This window comes from Arvicola amphibius, chromosome 12 (genome assembly GCF_903992535.2).
Source record: "Arvicola amphibius chromosome 12, mArvAmp1.2, whole genome shotgun sequence".
Taxonomy (NCBI): Eukaryota; Metazoa; Chordata; class Mammalia; order Rodentia; family Cricetidae; genus Arvicola; species Arvicola amphibius.
Genome location: NC_052058.2, coordinates 5,131,630 through 5,149,560, shown reverse-complemented (window position 1 = coordinate 5,149,560; position 17,931 = coordinate 5,131,630). Strand labels below are relative to the sequence as shown.

Sequence of the window (17,931 nt, the reverse complement as noted above, 5' to 3'; positions counted from 1 at the left end):
GGTCTCCACCATCTCAGGTCCTGTCACTCACGCAGCAAGTGTGTACCCAGAAGTCACCTCCCCAGGGTGAACTACTTTCTCTCTTCCCTCAAGTTGAGGGGTACTAATGTTAAATCCAAGTGAGAAGTTCTATTAAAACAACAACAACAACAAAGCAAGCCATTCCAGCACGCCTGACACAGAAAGGAGATTTTCGGGCATGGCCTGGAGGAACGTTGGGTTGCATGAGCGAGAACAGCAATGGAAGGAAACCTACAACCTGATATCAGTCAGACGGAAGCCTCAGAGGTCCAAAAACAAAATGTCACACGTTTTCAGAAAAAAAAAAATCCCATGAGATGAGCTTGTAATGTATATTTTATTTTGCACAAGCTTGCATATATACTGCACATACATTCAGTTCAGGAGAGGATGGAAGGCACACAAGGCAGTTGACTACTGCACCCTTTAGTGGTACAAAGCAAACGGTCCAAGTTCGGAGATATAGAAAAGCTTCAAACACACAACGGAAACCCTCCCCGCCCTCCCCATGACAACATTGTCCTTTATTTTCTTCCTTGTTTTAAAATTTAGTAGCTGCCAAACTAAACTGATTTACTTTTTACTTTAAAATCAATTGTCTCCGGCACCTTTGTTTTCTTTTGAAGATGGACAGGGAGTCTCACTGTTTTATCCTATCAATTAATATTACAGTACATCCTTGGTAATACAAAATTGTACACCTTCATCAAATAAATTAGGATAAATTAAACCAATAAATTATGCAGTCTTCAGAACAACAGACAATAACAAAATGCACAATTGAAATTGCCTCTAGCTAAAAAAAAAATCAAAAATGACTTTATCAGTTCAGTTATTGTACTATATTCAAATCAAAGGGTCTTTATTACAAAAAAGAGCTTCATAATGCTATTTACAACATATTGCTAAATCATATAAAGGCAGTGTTTGTCACGGTTTATACTATATACATATGAGAAATGGCTGGGACAATGTTGGGGGAAGCTGTGACCTTTGACCCTTCTTGGGAGCTGAGACCAACTCCAAATACATCATTTTTCCTAAGTCTAAATTTGAAGTGGCAATATACAATTTTAAAATGCCTTATTCCCTCATACGCAGAGGAATCTGTTGTTAAAAAAAATATCTAGTAAATCCATTTTCACAAAGGCAGGACTGCCATTTGCCTGCCTGTTCGCGTGTGTGCACATCAGGGGGGTGTCTGATTTGAGAGCGAGCTCAGTCGAGAAGACTCAAAGTCCACGAGCTTCCACATAGTCTTAGAAGGGTCCTTCAAAAGGACGCAGAGATTAAACACCAGTGTGAACCCCAGCTCTGAGGATGAACATTTTAGTTTCACTTTTTAGGTGGTTTGAAACCAGCTGATCTACAGAGGCAAAGGTGCGCTACCTCGCATGTGACGGGAAGTGCAATGCGGTGGCGCACGTACCAACCATTGTGTTTTCCAAGGGGAGCCTTTGAAAACAGGGCTGTAATCTAAAGACACAGAGTTTACACCAGGAGGAAATGGTTGTGCTGTTCACACCAGGAATACTCTTTAATATACACAGCAACGATGTTCGTGTCCTTACACATGTTGCTGCTCTGGGGAACATCGGCAAACCGCAAACCACTCTTTGATTAATTTATGGTCACTTTGGGGGACCCTCCCGAAACTCTGTAAGTAGTCAATATTAACCTGCATGTGTGTGGATGTGGGGGACAATTTACTAAATGTCTTCATGTACACAGAAAAGAAATGTCACAGATTTACAGAGACGCCATTACCCTTGCCCTTGACATCTGATAGAGACTATTCTGTTTTGCTAGTAGAGAACAGGATTTCTGAGAATGCTTTCAACTGCCTGTAGTTACTGTAGTGTCCCTAATAAATTCAACAGATGCTGTGATACTGTAGATATTTATTAAAATCTCATGTCTTACGTAACAACGGCCATGAGGTTAAATATTTACATTTCCTTATAAAAGTTCCCCTTTGCTTTAGTGTTTCTGTTTTGACGTTTTAAATTTTTTAAAATGATATTTACCCATATTCCTAGCACAGTAACAAGGATTTCTTCAAACATAAAACACTTCAATTAAGTAATACTCGGAGGCACAAAGCAAACTTCAGGAATATGGGAGAGAACAGTTACTGAAGTAATTACTATATCCTAACATCTTCCACATATTCTTACCATTTAATGCAAAACATCTCCATTGAACAGCCAGAGAGACAGTAAGAAGTCAATGTTGTGTTGTTGCAAATAGAACATTCTTCTCACAAAACATAACAAATGCCTAAAATAAGCTCTTAAGTCTAGATAAGGAAAGGTAAGCTTTCCACCTCACACGCATACATATGTATATTTTTTTACATGTGTGTGCCTGTGTGTTTGCACCCACACCTCCGCACACACATTGCACATGGTATGAAATATTGCTTCTATAGTGCTTCTCATTAGGCTAAGAAAACACAAGAGTTACACCACAGTTACAAAAAAAAAAAAAAAAAAAACTGGCTTCTACAAGAATCTCCAAAACTCGAATGCTGCTCGAACAATTGAGGAAAAAAATAATTTGCGGTGTATCAAACTGTTCTAAAAATTTCTCTTCTTCAAAAACATTATTCTCCCGCTTCGTTTTAAAAAGACGCAAAATATGCATAGCTATCAACATTATGTCAAACAGCCAGGAAAAAAAATGTAGTGTTTATTGCAGCTGTAGTATTGGAAATAAAGTAAAAAGAGATGAAACAGAAAGCCTCAGAAGGCACAAGAACAGTTGTACTGGTGGGGAAAGAACTGGTATTTTGAAGGATTCTTAACAATCCCCGCGCTGGTGCAGTTTAGATCTAGGCACAGACTTATCACCTTGAGTGTACGCACAAAAATAATATAGGGCTAGCAGAAAAGAAGTGAAGATATGGAATTGCAACAGACTTTAGAGTTGGTCCCCACTCTCGCACTGTGAAAAGTCAACTTTCTCCTGTGCACAAAAAAAAGAAAAGGTTTCACTTGGAGAGAGCTGAGTCGAGATTTGAAAGGTAGTAGGCTTTTGTTACTGTTATTGTTTTATTTAAAGCCTAACTGCTTGAGAGGAGCATTGCGAGACAGGCTTGTGTGATTTTACCATTGTACTGGGAGGACACATGACCTGATGGCTGTATTGGGAGCAACCACCTCAATGCAAAGTCATGGAAACCTGCTTCCAACATAGGGCTGAGTCTGTCTTCAGACTGCCAGTGTGAAGTCACCTCCAGCCATAGTGAACACTGAGGGGAGAGTCTAGGTACATACGGGCAGTGACAGTCAGCAGAACACACACATTTGTTTTTGCTAAATTTGCCTATTTCAATTAGAAAGGCAGAAGAAAACAATATTTTAAAAATCCAAGTAAGTCTAGAATCAATATTGATTTGCCCCAGATTGTGAAGATACCTAGAAATCTGTCTTCCCAGCTGACTACACTGCACCTTTGCCTTTGACCTTGCGAAGGGTGACGAGGTGGGGATCTGACTGGCATGTGACTCGGAACAGCCAGGACCCTGCAGGGCCCTTGCAGGAACCTTCCAGACAAAGCATGTCAAAGACTTCCATATTTTTTACTGACTGGGTTCCTGATTCTGTCGTTTGACTTTTAGCATTTGTTTCAGTGGTGTGGTTGGTTACCTGGGCTTCTTGTTTCTAAAGACACCCAGAAAAATAAGAAATACACTCTTAACAATTTTATATGCATCTCTGGGTGCGTGAGCGCTAGGAGATGCCATTGTAGTGAATGAATAGTGTTGACCATAATTGTTCATGCTCTGTCCTCATTGCTAGGGCCTTCTGGCCTCCTGGAAGATGCGCGGCCTCGCAGAGCTCCACTGTTTAGCTTAAAGTCAGCAGGTTTTCAGGCTTTGTGCTGACAATAATTGTGTTCGTACATTCCTGTCCATCAGCAGAATTTATAAATGATGTTGAATTACAGCGATCCAGCCAGCTAGACAGGCACAAGGGCTGACCTGCATCCTCCAAAGTCAAATGCTGATTTTTACTTTAAAAAAAATAATGAAAAACAGTGTTTCTGTTCTTTATGTTTTAAATGCCAGATTTGTTACTGTGTTGTTTTTAGAGTGTGTCTGTCAAATTATCTAAGGGGAAGAAGGGGCCTGGACCACACTATTAGAGTGGACAGTGCTGTTCACTGCATCTGTACACAAAAATTCAGCCAAGAAAGCAAGTGTGAATGGTACCCAGCATTTTAAATGCAAGCATAGGACATGGTACGTCATCAAAAAACTGGGGGCGGGGGAGCCATTTGAGAACAGGGAAAATAGCAGCTAGCTTTCTCAGTATGCTGAAATTGTGTCTTCTTGGGTAACCCCAAACTAACCTATTGTATTCTTCTCACACTTTGGTCAATATTAGCTTCTGAAATAGAAAAAAGACATTATCTGTCGCTTTAAGATATTATACCCAAAGTGAAGAGAGAGACTGCCATCCTGGCATACTCATGTAAACGAGCCATTCCTGGGTGGTGTCCTCACAGAATGTGAAGGTCGGGTCCACCAGCAACTGTCAACACGCTCCAAGAGTAGGCAAGGATTTCATGGCCAGTGGCATTTCTGAATTCCTTACTATAGAAAGGGATCCAGAAGTGTGTTAGGAGAGAAACAAGAAGGGTTAAACAGCAACAGCAACGCTAAGCATATGAAGTCAAGCAAAGAATACATCTAAAAGGTACATGCCTTTTAATACCTGAAGCAAAATAAATAGGAAATGAAGACAAAGTACAGGGTCTTCTCTAAGTCAACACCTCTGAGAACACGTCCCACCAAGAGCCTGTTACAAAGTTTACAGGGACAGCCGGTCCACCCGCACAGATTTCCAGTCTCATCTCGAGAGACTCGGTTTTGTAAAAATTTAGTCTGGGGTGTATGCCATTTCTCTTAGAAAAGGCTTGGTGATGATGACCATTCTAAACATCTGTCCTTTGAGGGTACTTTTGAGTGTGGGCTGCCCAGCTGCCGCTGGCATCTGTGAAAACGTGTAAGGAAAAGTTACTTATGAGGCTCAAATTAAACAAGCTATTCCAGTGTGTGAAGCGCTTTCCTTGAGTTCTAGCAGAACTTCTTAACCCTAGAAACCAGAGACACGGCACGGGGTGGGGTGGGGTGGGGGCGGTGTCCTAGTCAGGGTCCACTCTGCTGGTGGCCATTTACAATAGGCTTCCTGGTGCAGAGTGTCCTTAGCTCTTGTAGACTTTACACAGGCTGACATTCCTTTTTTCTGAAAAATCAACCCAACCTCAAGTCTCCAAATATTAAGGGCCTTGGGCAAAAGTAACTAAAGGCGAAGAAGGAAGGTACCCATCCCCCTGTAGTGGGGAAAATTAAAACAACCCAGAGGGGATGAGCAGGAACCACCAGCTGATATCACAACACACCCATGCCTCCCCCCCACACAGATAGGAAATAAAAATCTAGACACACAGAAGTTAGACATCCAAGGGGGACTTCTTCTATTCATACATTCCAAAAAGAGTTGTTGCAATCTCTACTCATGAAGGAGTTCTTGGAGACAGTTCGGGGATTTGAAAATCTCAGGAACTTCACTATCCAGCTTGCAGATGACCTTGTATATGGCCTTCTTCCAGGAAGGGTCAACATCTTTGCCTGCGATGATGGCATTGAAAAACTCCCGTAATGTGATCTGCGCAACTTCCAGGAACCTCTCTGGAACCTGCTGATACAGGGAGAGCACGGCATTAATAAAGTTTTCAGTTTCAAGTCTGCAGTTCTTCAAAGGAAATGGAGCTAACTCCGTGCCCTCAGAGAGGGGCTTTAGACGGCACCTGCATGTTCTAAAAATGGCCAGCCTCTATTCTCTTGTGCAGGGTTGTTATATATAGCAGCATTGTGATAGACGGCGGCTGCTCCACGGATCTCAGGAGAGAGCCTTGTGCTGAGGACAGACACAGGCCCACCAGCACCAGGGTTCCACTGTGAACACCACTGCAGAGAGAGGAGGCCCACAGACTCATAGAGGTGGGCAGATCACTCTAGAACAAACCTGCCCACTCCTTTTTGGAATTTTATTTCTTTCTCCTTTTGACTTTCATTATGAAAGAAAAAAATGTGTTCTCAGAATCGAATAATAAATACTGGGCATCTATTGTCAATGAGGAAACTCTGAAGTCAGTACCATAAATGGTAAGATCACAACACAAAGTCCTGAGATATGAGATTTGAGCTGAACTCCAAATTCCTATGTTTTGCTTGGACATTAGACTTGTTCTTAGACAGTGGGTTGTGTACCTGGTCACTGTTGTACTTACTGGGTGTTAGCTGTGACAGGCACCATGTTACATCTCATACTGAACGCCATTCCCTTCTTCCAACCTCAGTGTAAGACGCTATCTCAATTATACAATGAGAAAACTAAGCAGGGTGAGATCCAAAGAAGTCACTCTAGGTCATCCCAAGATAACAATCCCCAAATCTTTTTGTAATTTCTCTTTGTCAAGCCTTTGTATCCATAGCAACATGAGCTGTCTGTCTGTATCTCTTACTCGCTGACTGGACAGCCTGAGCTCTTGACTGTGAAAAGGAACACTTAGTATTCTTCAGCAGTAACTCACAGAAGAACATGATAGATTCACAGAATAATTACATGAAGTTGTATTTTTTCCAGTACACGTTAGTGAGCCCTCACAGATATACCACGAAAAACCTTCACCACAGTTCAGAAATGCCAGTTAGGGAAACAACAGAGAGATCATTGACCTATGAGCACGTCCAACACCTTCCTCTTGGTCTTTTCTCAACAAGTGTAATGGGCATGTACATGGGCCATACATGTATTAACACACATATATGGATGGCAGATGACACAGAAAACTAAAAAAAAAAAAAATCACTGCATGTCCCTGGATTTCAAATTTCAAATTGGACAAAGTAGCTCATTGCTTCCAATAGCAAGTCAATTGTTCTTTAGGGAAATCTAGTAATTTCCCAGAAAAAAAAAGTGAGACGCACCCAACATGGAGTCTAGAAAAGGAAAGCACCAACTAGTGTCCCACATCTTTAATCCCATCTAGCACTTGGATCTCTGTGAGTTCCAGGCCAGTCAGAGCTACACTGAGGCCCCACCTCAGAAATAAAGAGAAGGGTACTGAGCAATCTCTCCCAAAGGCGTTTCCCCTGGTCTGTCAGGACAGAGCTCAGAGCTGACTGGAAGAACACGGAGGGAGGGCCTTCTGCTCCCTGGCTGGGCAAACAACAGTCTGCTAAGAACCCCTACAGCTCCCCCACAGATTCCCACGGAAGCACCTGCACACTCGCGGATTTCCTGGAGGGAGCATCGCGTTCCCACCCAGTGACAAGTCATAGCAAACTTGCCTTACTGAGAGAGGACACATGGCTGGGGCACAGGTTTGCAGCCAAATGCTACAGGAGCAAAGATCACTGGTGCCAAGCAGCGTGCTCTCGCTGGCTGCTGGCAACAGAACCTCCATGGAAAACGGTGTTTCTCAGACAACAAACCCAGAACTTCAGGAGAGAGGAGCTGAGAGACACAGGTGTGAGCTCTAGAGAAAGGGGTAAGCCAGAAGTCCCATCCACTCTAAGGACTCCCATCTCCCACCCCCCCAATGCACACACAGTCAGGAGCAAGGACATGGGCCTTGTGGGAACTGCCTGGAGCAGAGCTGTCTGGGTAACTCGACTATAGCACAGGCCCTGGAGGAGCAAGGGTGGTTTAAGGACTTTGGGAGAACAGCGGGACTTCAGAGATGGAGCTAAGTCTGTACTCACTTTCTCAGTGGCCGTGAGCCTTAGCTTAGATCAGTGGTTCTCAACCTTCCTAATGCTGCGACCCTTTAGTACAGTTCCTCATGTCGGGGTGACCCCCAACCACAAAATTATTTTCATTGCTGCTTCATAACAGTAATTTTACTACTGTTATGAATCATAATGTAAATGATCTCTCCTTTCCTGTGTTCTTTTTGGGATCATGACCCATAGGTTGAGGCCTGCTGGATTAGTGGTCTGTTTTAAACATCCATTTCTTGAGCTCATCCCACCAGCTGCCTGGTGACAGCTTTTGTATTGTGTCTGGCTTTTCACTTCCTTGTAACTGGTTTCAGCGTCCTCATCACAAGGTGTCTTTGGCTGAGGAGCCCAGGTCTTCCTTCGCTTACACGTTCAGTGGCAGGCCTTTTTATAACTATTCCACGAACATTGTTGTCATTAACAAGAAGACCTCCCCTCTCTGCTTTCTTCCATAATGCTCTGTAGTCTCCTGACATTCCCTCTCTCAGTGCTTTGAGGAAAGGAAGCCCAGGGCTGATACAGCTCGGTGACAATATTTACTGCCTGTGCAAGGTCCTAGGTTTGATCATCAGTATCACTATCAAGACCAAAAAAGAAGCAACTTCATGAAAATTTTCAGCAATATGGGTCTCAGAAACTATCATTTTATAGGTGAAAAAAACCTAGGAGATTCTCTGAGATACAGTAATCATGGGATAAAGATGCTCGTCAACTGTGCGAGCCAAGGCATCTTTCCCCTAGAACATGCTAGATGCTAAAACTTCATCTTTTGAGGCAGGGTCTCATGTAGCTCTGGATGGCCACGAACGCACAAGTAGTCCAAGATGGTGGTCTTGACCTTCAGATCCTCCTGCCTCCTCCTTCCTGGGTGCTGCAATGACAGACCTGTACCCTGAGCCTGGCTTTAATGATTTTATCAAGACGGGCTGACCCACTGTAGGCAACAGATTCCTGACAAGCTATGTGTCTACGACTTCAGAAAACCACCCCCAGGGAGCCTGTGACCTTAATGTAAACAGAAGTGGGCACAGAGAGGGAGCTGTCGGCTGGTTATTGGGAATGGGTACCTTCCCTGTGCACAAATGAAGCAGCTTGCTAACTTACTGCCTGCTCTGGGTAGTGTGCACGCAGGACTGCGCTGGGTGAAAGGTTTCTTGGAGATCCTCTCTCTTTGGTTGGTGGCTCCAGAGGTAGCGTGGGTCAGTGACTGCTATTCTCAGAGAGTGCCGGGGGATTCCACCCACAGAGAGAGACCTCACCCATGGAAACAGGGAGCCTTCTCTCTCTGATCAAAAACTCTCTCCACCTTTATTTGTGTAATAAACTAACATCTTCCTGATGTTTGGGGGGACACTGGGGTTCAGGATTAGGAACGTGATATTGCCTGTATTTTGTGCACCTCCTCACAACTAATGGCTTTCCAATCACTAATAAACATCTGCAGAGAAGCCCTTGGTGACAAGTGATCCCTTATCTAGGTTTCTTTTAATAGAACCCAACAATCTCTACAATGAACCCTCCAGTCTCTCTCCTCAGCATCAGGTGCAACAGTCAATCAAGTCACTGGAATGCAAGACAATGCAGGCTGCTGGGGGCGGGGGAGGGGGAGGCCAGGCCTTTGGACATGCCACAGGGGAAAAACAAAAGGCTTCCAAAGTCTTTGGCAGAGTGAGGAGGCTATTGTGGGAGCTGCTTGGCCAGGAGTTCTTCAGGAGAGGAGAATGGAAACTTTGCCTTGATAAAAAGGCATCCTGGCCAAGGAGCCTCACCCCCAAACGGTCTTGCCTTGACATTTAGAGAATACACTGGTAATGAGGTACTTGAATACAGTGGTCACTCTGAAGGGAGCTGGCCAACAAGCATCTGTCAATTCCATCCCAATGATTTGCTCTTGCTTATTGATCAGAGTGAGCCAGTGGCTCTTGGGTTTCAGGAGGATAGGAGGAGTTCACATCTGCTGGGTCCACAGCTGGGCAGCACACACATGCAGTGGGGTGGGTGAGTGGATGTTTCCCTGCTATCTGCTGGCTCTCCTTCCCCCTCCCTCCCTGCCTCCCTGCCTCCCTGCCTCCCTGCCTCCCTGCCTCCCTCTCTCCCTCCCTCCCTCCCTCCCTCCCTCCCTCCCTCCCTCCCTCCCTCCCTCTCTCTCTCTCATCAGACTGAGTGGCAAAGACATCCCCCTCCTGTCTTCCTCCTCCTCTTCCCAGTTGCTTTACCTTCAAGGATGATTTGTTTTATTAAACTGGCTGTCCCTAGTCTCTGCAGTCCATAATGAAAGCCTGACATAGCAGGCTGCCTGCCTTCTGTGTCCTGCAGACACTCATCATAAGTGTCAGGACATACCAAGGTTAGCGGTCACTGGAAGTGTGCTCGCTGGCCCAAACCTTGCCAAACGCTCTTGGCAGCTGAATGAATGTCACAGAGAATAGAGGGGAATGACAAAGGTTGAAAAGAAGACAGCCTCCCCTATTTTCTGGAGACAGAGAAGCTGAATTTTCACACCTCTGAAGCATCCACCAGTTCATTCATTGGCCTCTTGTGGGGGGACCATAACCCTGCCCTTTGCTCAGGTCCCCGTGGACACTTCTCCACCCTTGATCCCCTTCAAAAACTGGCCCACTGGCCTCAACCCACCGGTGGGATCATCTTTACTGAAATGGCTCGAAAACAAGCCAGGCATTGCCTCTCTCCCGAGCCCCTCCCAAGAACCACAGCCTAGTGGCTCATTCAGCCCATCAATAGATTCTGATCTTAGGAAGGAAGACCTTTTTGACACTATCGTCTAAGCTATTTCCCCTCAAACTTGAACATAAAAACGGAAACGCGTGTGTAAGGATGGACAGGAGTGGCTGACGGTGTATTTTGGTGATATTAGTTTGTGTGTGGGTTTTCTTTTTCTGCTTCTCGACTTTTTTTTTTTAATACTATATAAGGCAATAATAAAACGCTGACTGTAGAAGACAATTGTCAAGGAGAAAGGGGGTGCTGGCATGTTGGATCCTCTTCGCCGCTCGCCTTGAGAGAGGGTTATTCTTGTCTCCGGCCTTTTTGTCTGCATCTGCTGACGGCTTGCCGTAGCCAGCCGCATACTTGGACCGTTTTTGTCACCTCCCAACATCACATGCATCAGCTGTTGGGCTTGTTACGGGTATTGTAGGACTAATCCTCGTGGCTGCTCCACTGTGCAGTAAATAAAACAGAACCCGGCTCCTCAGACCGCTCTGCATGAAATTTCAGACAGCTTTTTACAACTCGGGGAACTCACCAAATCAAATAATAAATATCCCCAGCCCCTCCCCATTCACTGAAACAAACAAACAAAAAGCCTCAAACTCGCCCCAGATGCCCCCAAGTCACCCTGCATGGACGGCAGGGACCCGAGCCGGCAAGCAATTGTGTTGGTGGAGTTGAAAGAAAAGTGGTCTCAACTTGGGCGCTGCTGAATTCGTTTTTACGAGGACAGCGACACGCATCTGAGGCTCAGGCTGGCTAAGCAGTTCTGAAAACCTGCAGGGCCTCCTGGGGGCAGGACTTAGTCTGTCCATACAGAAGCCTATGCTTCCATAGGTTCATTCCATATATGTGTGTGTGTGTGTGTGTGATGTATATATAGCCTTGTTAAACTGCTTTTATCGCTTCTGTGTGCAGTTTCTTCCCTTCTCCTTATCTAGAAGGGTTTAGGGCAAGATGCATGTACTTGCCATTCACCCCAGGGTACTTTTCCAAAATGTGTAAACCTGCATAGAGGTGTGGACAGAAAATCAGACTCTAGAATGTTCTTCGAAACTCAATTATACATCACGAACCCTCTGCAAGTATGAGTACTATCTCGAGCAAACGCAGCTAGGCTTTCCCGGATGATTTCCGAATGCCTTCGGCAGAGTTCAGGAAAGGGCATCGATGCACCCCACGCATGCACACGCCTGGCACATAGAGGTCCCAGGAAAGAGACACGTACTGGACTTCTTTCCCAGCCATTCACCCTGGTGGGCACATGATTCCTCTAAACAAACTCGCCCATCCCTGCTGTTTGTTAAGTCAATATTGATCAAGGAGAAACCTGTCCCCTGACAGCAGTGACACAAGCTGGGGACTCGGACTGCATAGACGGAGTGGATGGATGGACTGCATAGACGGAGTGGACGAGATAGATAAACTCGGATGTTGCAGTTACTCTTCACAAAGACTATCGGGTAGAAAAGCAGTATAGATACACGATTGGAGCTCCTTGCCTCTGTCTTGCTCACCCTAACTCCGCCAGATGCAGAAAAGATAAGTCATGGGACTATGAAATATGGTCACAAGATGCCAGCCACGCATGCACTTAGGTTGTGTGGCCAGTCCAGCCTCCCAGGCCTTTCAGAAGATGGGGAGATCCAGGATGCTAAGGGTGGCATCATCCTGGGAGTCTCTCCCAACAGCTTCTCCCTTCGGGGAATGTGCCTGTGTGGGAAGGCACAAGAGACCATGTCCAAGAAAGATGTTGGGCAGAAACGTTAGAATGGTCCTCACACTTAGAAGTATCTCACTGTGGTTAATGAGCTCATGAAAGCACGGGTCTGAGGGACACTTTGAGGAGGTCCGCTTGGGCGATATTATTGGCTGGGTCAACAAATGGAGAAAGATGCTGTGTGGGACTCAAAAGTCTCACCTGTGCTGTCAGGGGCTGGATGGAAGCAGGCTCTGCCCTGGGAAGAGCCAATCTGGAGTCATCTTTAGAGACATTTTTATGCATTAACCCTGAGTACCAACGCCTAAGAGTAAGGCGTCCTGCTTAGAGTTCTCACCAAAGGGCCAAATAGCATGCAAATGCTTAGGACATTCTACCCATGTGCAGGAGGAGGGCAGCCGCCAGGGATACAGCAGACTAGAGGGAAGTTTCCACAACAATTAAGAGTGGGCCTAAACCTCCCTCTGATGCTACAGGGAACATTCAACTTTCAGGCACCTTGGAGGATTCAATTAATTTAATATTCTTGTAATATGGGGCCCCAAGCGTGAACCCATTTCCTAACTACACACTTAGCTACTTCAACATTTGAAGACTAAATACTCTCAGGAAATGTTTTTGTTTTTTGTTTTTTGTTTTTTGTTTTTTTTTTTAAAAAACACACGCAGAGAAAAAGCCTGCATTTCCTTGGTTTAAGCAAAAGAACACATGATGTAATGGTCTGTGCCCTGTCTTCCCAACACACCCTGCAACCCTACCCCCTTATATCTTAAAACAAAGCTACAAGAGAACAATGTTCCGTTGAGCAAAATTCAGTAGCATTCTGTAAACATTAATTTAAGAAAATCAATAGGCTCAGGGAGCTAAAGCCATATTACAAGATAAACTGGCCAGAGTGTCACTTTGTCAAATAGATTTTCCTTTTCCTTGGCTGGATAAAGACAGTTTCAAAACGGGGCAAACGTGTTGCAACCAAGGTTTGAAAAGTATGTGGCCTTCAAACAGCTTGTCTGTCCCTACTACAAAGCTGGGCAAACACACTTTCAAAATGGTAAGATGGATTTGTGTTCAAATTTTACACAAAGTAAACTTTCTCAGGTGAGGAAATGTTAAGTGTGTGTGTGTGTGTGTGTGTGTGTGTGTGAGAGAGAGAGAGGGGGGGGGAGGGAGGGAGGGAGGGAGGGAGGAGGGGACAAGAGCAGAGGGTGCCTTGGGAAGAGTTTCAGTTGATGTTTGACTTTTAAAAAGGAAAGGAAGAAAGAAATCTTTATTCATGCTGACCCCATGGGCAATAGGCCTTCTTGCCAAAATCCCAAAGCCAGACTCTCCAGTGAGCTGGGGATCAGAGGGTTCAGCTGGTGGAAGCTGCTCCCAGCCCACACTCATCAGGCAATGTCATGGTAATGTGGAAGGGCTGTGGGGATTGAGGGACGACCCTGGCCCCAGGAAGGAACAGGAGCCTTGGTTTACCCCAGAGCCTCAAGGCTTCTCTCTGCTAGATACGAAGGTGATTAGGAAAGCTGGTCAAAGAGAAGCCTGACCCTTTGTGTATTCTCCCAGGCAAGACCTGCGACCTGCTCCAACAGCACCCCTGCCTCTGTCAATGCTAGCGCCTCTGTCAATGCTAAAGCCCATAGAGTCTCCCCCAGAGGCCACTGTGGAAGGGAGCAGTCCCAGGGAGACCAAGAGAGAGGCCAGGGTCGCTGGAAAAGGATCAGAGGGAGGGACCTAGCTGGAGGGGGAGGGGGTGGCCGCACTGTGATTGACACACACTCCATCTGTACATCCCCCTCACGACAACAGCAAAGAAACACCTGGGCATTTCCTTTTGTTTCCTTATCTGAAGTGTGGCTGCCTTTGAGAATTTAAATATTTAGAAAACCCAGAGCTCCACTATAAGATTTTGACACCTTTAAGATGTTGATAGCATACATACACATCACAGACACAGGGTGCTATGGATAGCACCTTCAGTAGCTATGATTTCCGGGTCACAGAAAACATATCTTACCATCGTTTCTTCCTGCTAACAATCCAGGCGTGCATTTTAAACCGCATACACATCCCATGGTCAACTCCGTGGACAGATAAGAAAATAATAAACTCATCTTTTCCACCCTCACAGAAGAGTTGGTGCTAGCAACCCAGGCGCAGAATGAGTATGTCTTGAAAGGTTTTCCACATTTATTTCTGTGGGGCTGAAATCCAGTTCTCGAATATACTTGAAATAGTCACTTCACTTGCTCCTGCATGGGAGTCTTGAAGTGCTACGCTAGGAAACCATTTGTTGTGATTTGTGGGGGAAGGGGTTCTTCCTTCTCAAATTCTTCATCTATCTCAAAAGAGTGAGTCAGAGTTAGAACTGACAAAATAAAACAAACAGCAAAAAAAGGCACGGAAACTGAAACCAAGTATCTCTTCCCATCTTCCCGAGGTGCCACACAGAAACCTGAGATCTGAGACACCACCAGAAACACTCTGCTGAGGCTGCCCCTGTTAGGCTGTGGTGGTAAAGGTTAGACCAAGATGACTCCACCAAACAGCCATACGATTCTGTAGCTTCAGACACTGGAGGGATATCTCAGCCTACTCCGTGTTTTCAATAAGGAAAGTGGCCCCCAGCAGAAGTCCTCAACCTAGATAAAGGGTGGCTCTTAGATACACACGCTTCCTTCTTGCAACTGTTTAACAATACAAAAGCCATGCTTAGCACAGGCACTGTCAAAGAGAAACTAACAGACCTGGCACGCAGGGCATAGCTAGACAACTTCTGTTCAAAACCTGACTTGAAGTCTACCAGATTTCTAGATGCCAAATGCTCTCGCCTTACGTAATAATCCCATGGGCACACCAGATGTTCTTAGGGGGAGCTGGGCTTGACTCCCGGCTTCACCCTGCAATGTCTCGCCGGACGTAGCTGAGGCTGTCCAAGCTAATGGGGATAGAGGTAATAAGGCATACACAGAGGCTGGGATGGACGGGAGTACATCCTGCTTTGATTAGGAAATTGAGTATTTCCTAGGAGTAAAGGCTTCACTGAGCCCAGCAGAGATGCCTGCATGCTTCACGATACACCTCATCCCTTGCTTCCACCTTCAGAGGGGAAACTGGGAACTGAAGCCCGCAGACCAGTTGCTTTGTAGGGCTAACAAAACTACTCATCAAGGCAGCCTAGGGCGTGTGCCCCTGGCATCAAGACAAGCTAAGAGTTCTTGAGGTTAGCGTTCCTGACAATTACAAGCTGAGGTGGTTAAAGCAAACAGAGCCAAGCTCGGTGCCATTCCTGGATAGAAGATTATCCAAAATCAACATGGCCTAATTCTCTGATATTGTGCTAAGGGAAGGCTGGGGCACAGGTAATCCGTAGTGACTCCTGTCCTGCTGGACAATGCATTATGTGATGGCTTTCAGCAGCAGCCTTCCCGTCATGAGCCAGCCCCGCTTAGGCCAATATTAAACCTGGTCTGCTTGCCCTGTGTTCCTGTGCATGGAACAACATGAGCAACATTCCTAGGAAGATCCTAGGTGCAGAAGGGTAATGAGGACAGCCTTGCTCATGGTAAATACCAAAGAAAGCATTGACAGGGACGGAGAGACCACCCATGGTGGGGTCTGCTGACAATGACTTAAGATACCCCAAATAATCTTCCGGTTGTTTGTGGGGGAAGGAAAGATTAACAGACACAATTCCATCACTTGATTTTGACTACAAGATCATTGCTCTGCCAGAGCGTTTTTGTTTTATTTTTATATCTGGGGAATTCCATCCATCTTTACTTCATGACTACACTCTGCAGAGCTGAAGGTAAGCTTGTGGAATTGACCTTCCATCTCCACAGAGCTGACCAAACTCAGATGCATGCTATCTGGAAAAAAAATGCATCTCCCCTGAATACTGCATAGTTTTTTTCCTTTAGCGTTATTACTGAACAGAGCAGTTTAGGAACCATTACCACAGACGGTGATAAGGCTTCTACGTCACGCGATGTACATTCTACATCATGAGATGACTTACAATATACAAGGAAGGTTTGGACAGGCAGCATACTACACCATTTGATATCAGGGAACTAGAACACCCGTGGAAAAGCTGAGCTCCACAGACAACCATGTAGACACAGAGGGGCCACCTGTACCTCAAAAGGCACGAATGAGGATTCTGCTGACTCTGAAATCTCTCAAGAAATATTGATGGCTTGGAGAAGCAAGGGAGAGTTTCTAGGATAAACCAGGGAGCATTGGGGGGCTGGAGAGACTCTTCCCAATGCCCAAGGGGACTTGAGATAATGCTGGGTGCCTTGCTGCCAGGCACACTTAGGAATCCACACACAAGACCGTCTCGCAGATGCTCAAGTCACTAAAATAACAGATCGTTGAAAACGGTCTCTGTATTAAAGGAGAGGTAGTGGCCCCGAGACCAGGGCCTTTTATCTTCCTCCACTCACCCCAGGGTCTGGTCATTTCTTCTCAGTGAATAGATTACCTTGTATTAACACTCACCACCGAATGCAGCAGATTTGACAATGGTAAGGGAGCCTTAAAGAAACAGAAGTTGGGTATACCAGCCCTAAGAAGTGTGAAACACACAAATCCAGGAGGACTTGCTGCCTGCCCACAACATACCCGCACACATGGAAATAATCCCATTGCTGGTCTTGATGACTGAGGGTCTTTCAAGGGAAAAAAAAAAACCCACCATGCCTTGCAGTAGAGGCAGAACACTGCAAACAGTGCTAACTCTTCCTTGAAGGAGGGGAGGGAGAGGGATAGAATAGTGTGTTCAGGTGTTGAGGTCTGCAGCCCTCCCTGGTACACACAGATCCAACCACATGGTAGAAACCCAGGTGAAGAGCCCCCACTGCCATCTCATCCAGTGGATGGCCAGGTCAACCAAGTGAGCAGCGAGAGCGTCTGTGCCAAGTCAGTCAATCAACTGTTTATCAATTTGAAAAATTAGTCGCTATCATCCCAATAAGGGAATTTCCTCATCTCCAAGGGTGCTGTTGAAATCTGGATCTGCGAAGGCGGCCTTGGGAGGAAAGGAAAATGAGCACCCTGGAGACCTTCACTGAGATAATTAAGCTGGGCAGAGTCACATGGGTGGAAGTGGCCCCACGTGGATGCCATCTGGATTCCCAGGACCTCGGCACTCATAGCTCACGGCTCTGAAGCACAGAAAGGGCTCCAGGGGCTTTTGTGAGAGAATGCAGGATGCCCTCTACTCTGGAGTCGTGGCACTGCCATGTTAGAGCAAGGCTGTATCTACTCATGTCCCTTTCCAGGTGAGCTTAGTAGCACCCAGGGGAGGCAAGCATGGCCACAGCCTGAACCTGCGACTCTCCTTCCTGCAGCCCTCTCGGAGTCCCCAGGCAGTCCCGGGATGGCAGTGCCTTCACGGCCAGGACTGGGCAAGGCAGGAAAACCCACCTTCTTTCTGAAAACTAGTTTTGCATTGATTAGTTGACCCAGTTCTGAGAAGAGCTGTTTGGTCACTGCTAAGAGTCAGGAGGAAGTGATGCAATAATTGGCTATTGATGATATAGCAATGATGAGGTTCTGTATGTGTACATGTGTGTCTGTGTGCAAGCGTGTGGAGAGGCCAGAGGTCAGCGTTGGGTGTCCTTTTCAATTGTTCTCCACCATGTCTTAGAAAGGTTCGACAGCT

General features: G+C 45.8%; 1 protein-coding gene across 6 annotated transcripts in view; it reads right to left on the bottom strand.

The window, feature by feature from the left end:
• Window positions 1-339: 339 nt before the first annotated feature.
• The window catches only part of Prox1 (prospero homeobox 1), a 51,927-nt gene continuing 34,335 nt past the window's right edge, over window positions 340-17,931 (bottom strand). For 4 of the 6 annotated variants that reach the window (XM_038348861.2, XM_038348860.2, XM_042056030.1 and 1 more), the window contains one exon: window positions 340-5,729. In XM_038348861.2, coding sequence (XP_038204789.1) covers window positions 5,541-5,729 — 189 coding nt within the window. In that variant the 3' untranslated portion in view covers window positions 340-5,540. Of the gene's footprint in view, window positions 5,730-10,783; window positions 11,038-17,931 lie in introns of those variants that run through there. The other 2 variants (XM_038348863.2, XM_038348864.1) reach the window with 2 other exon arrangements.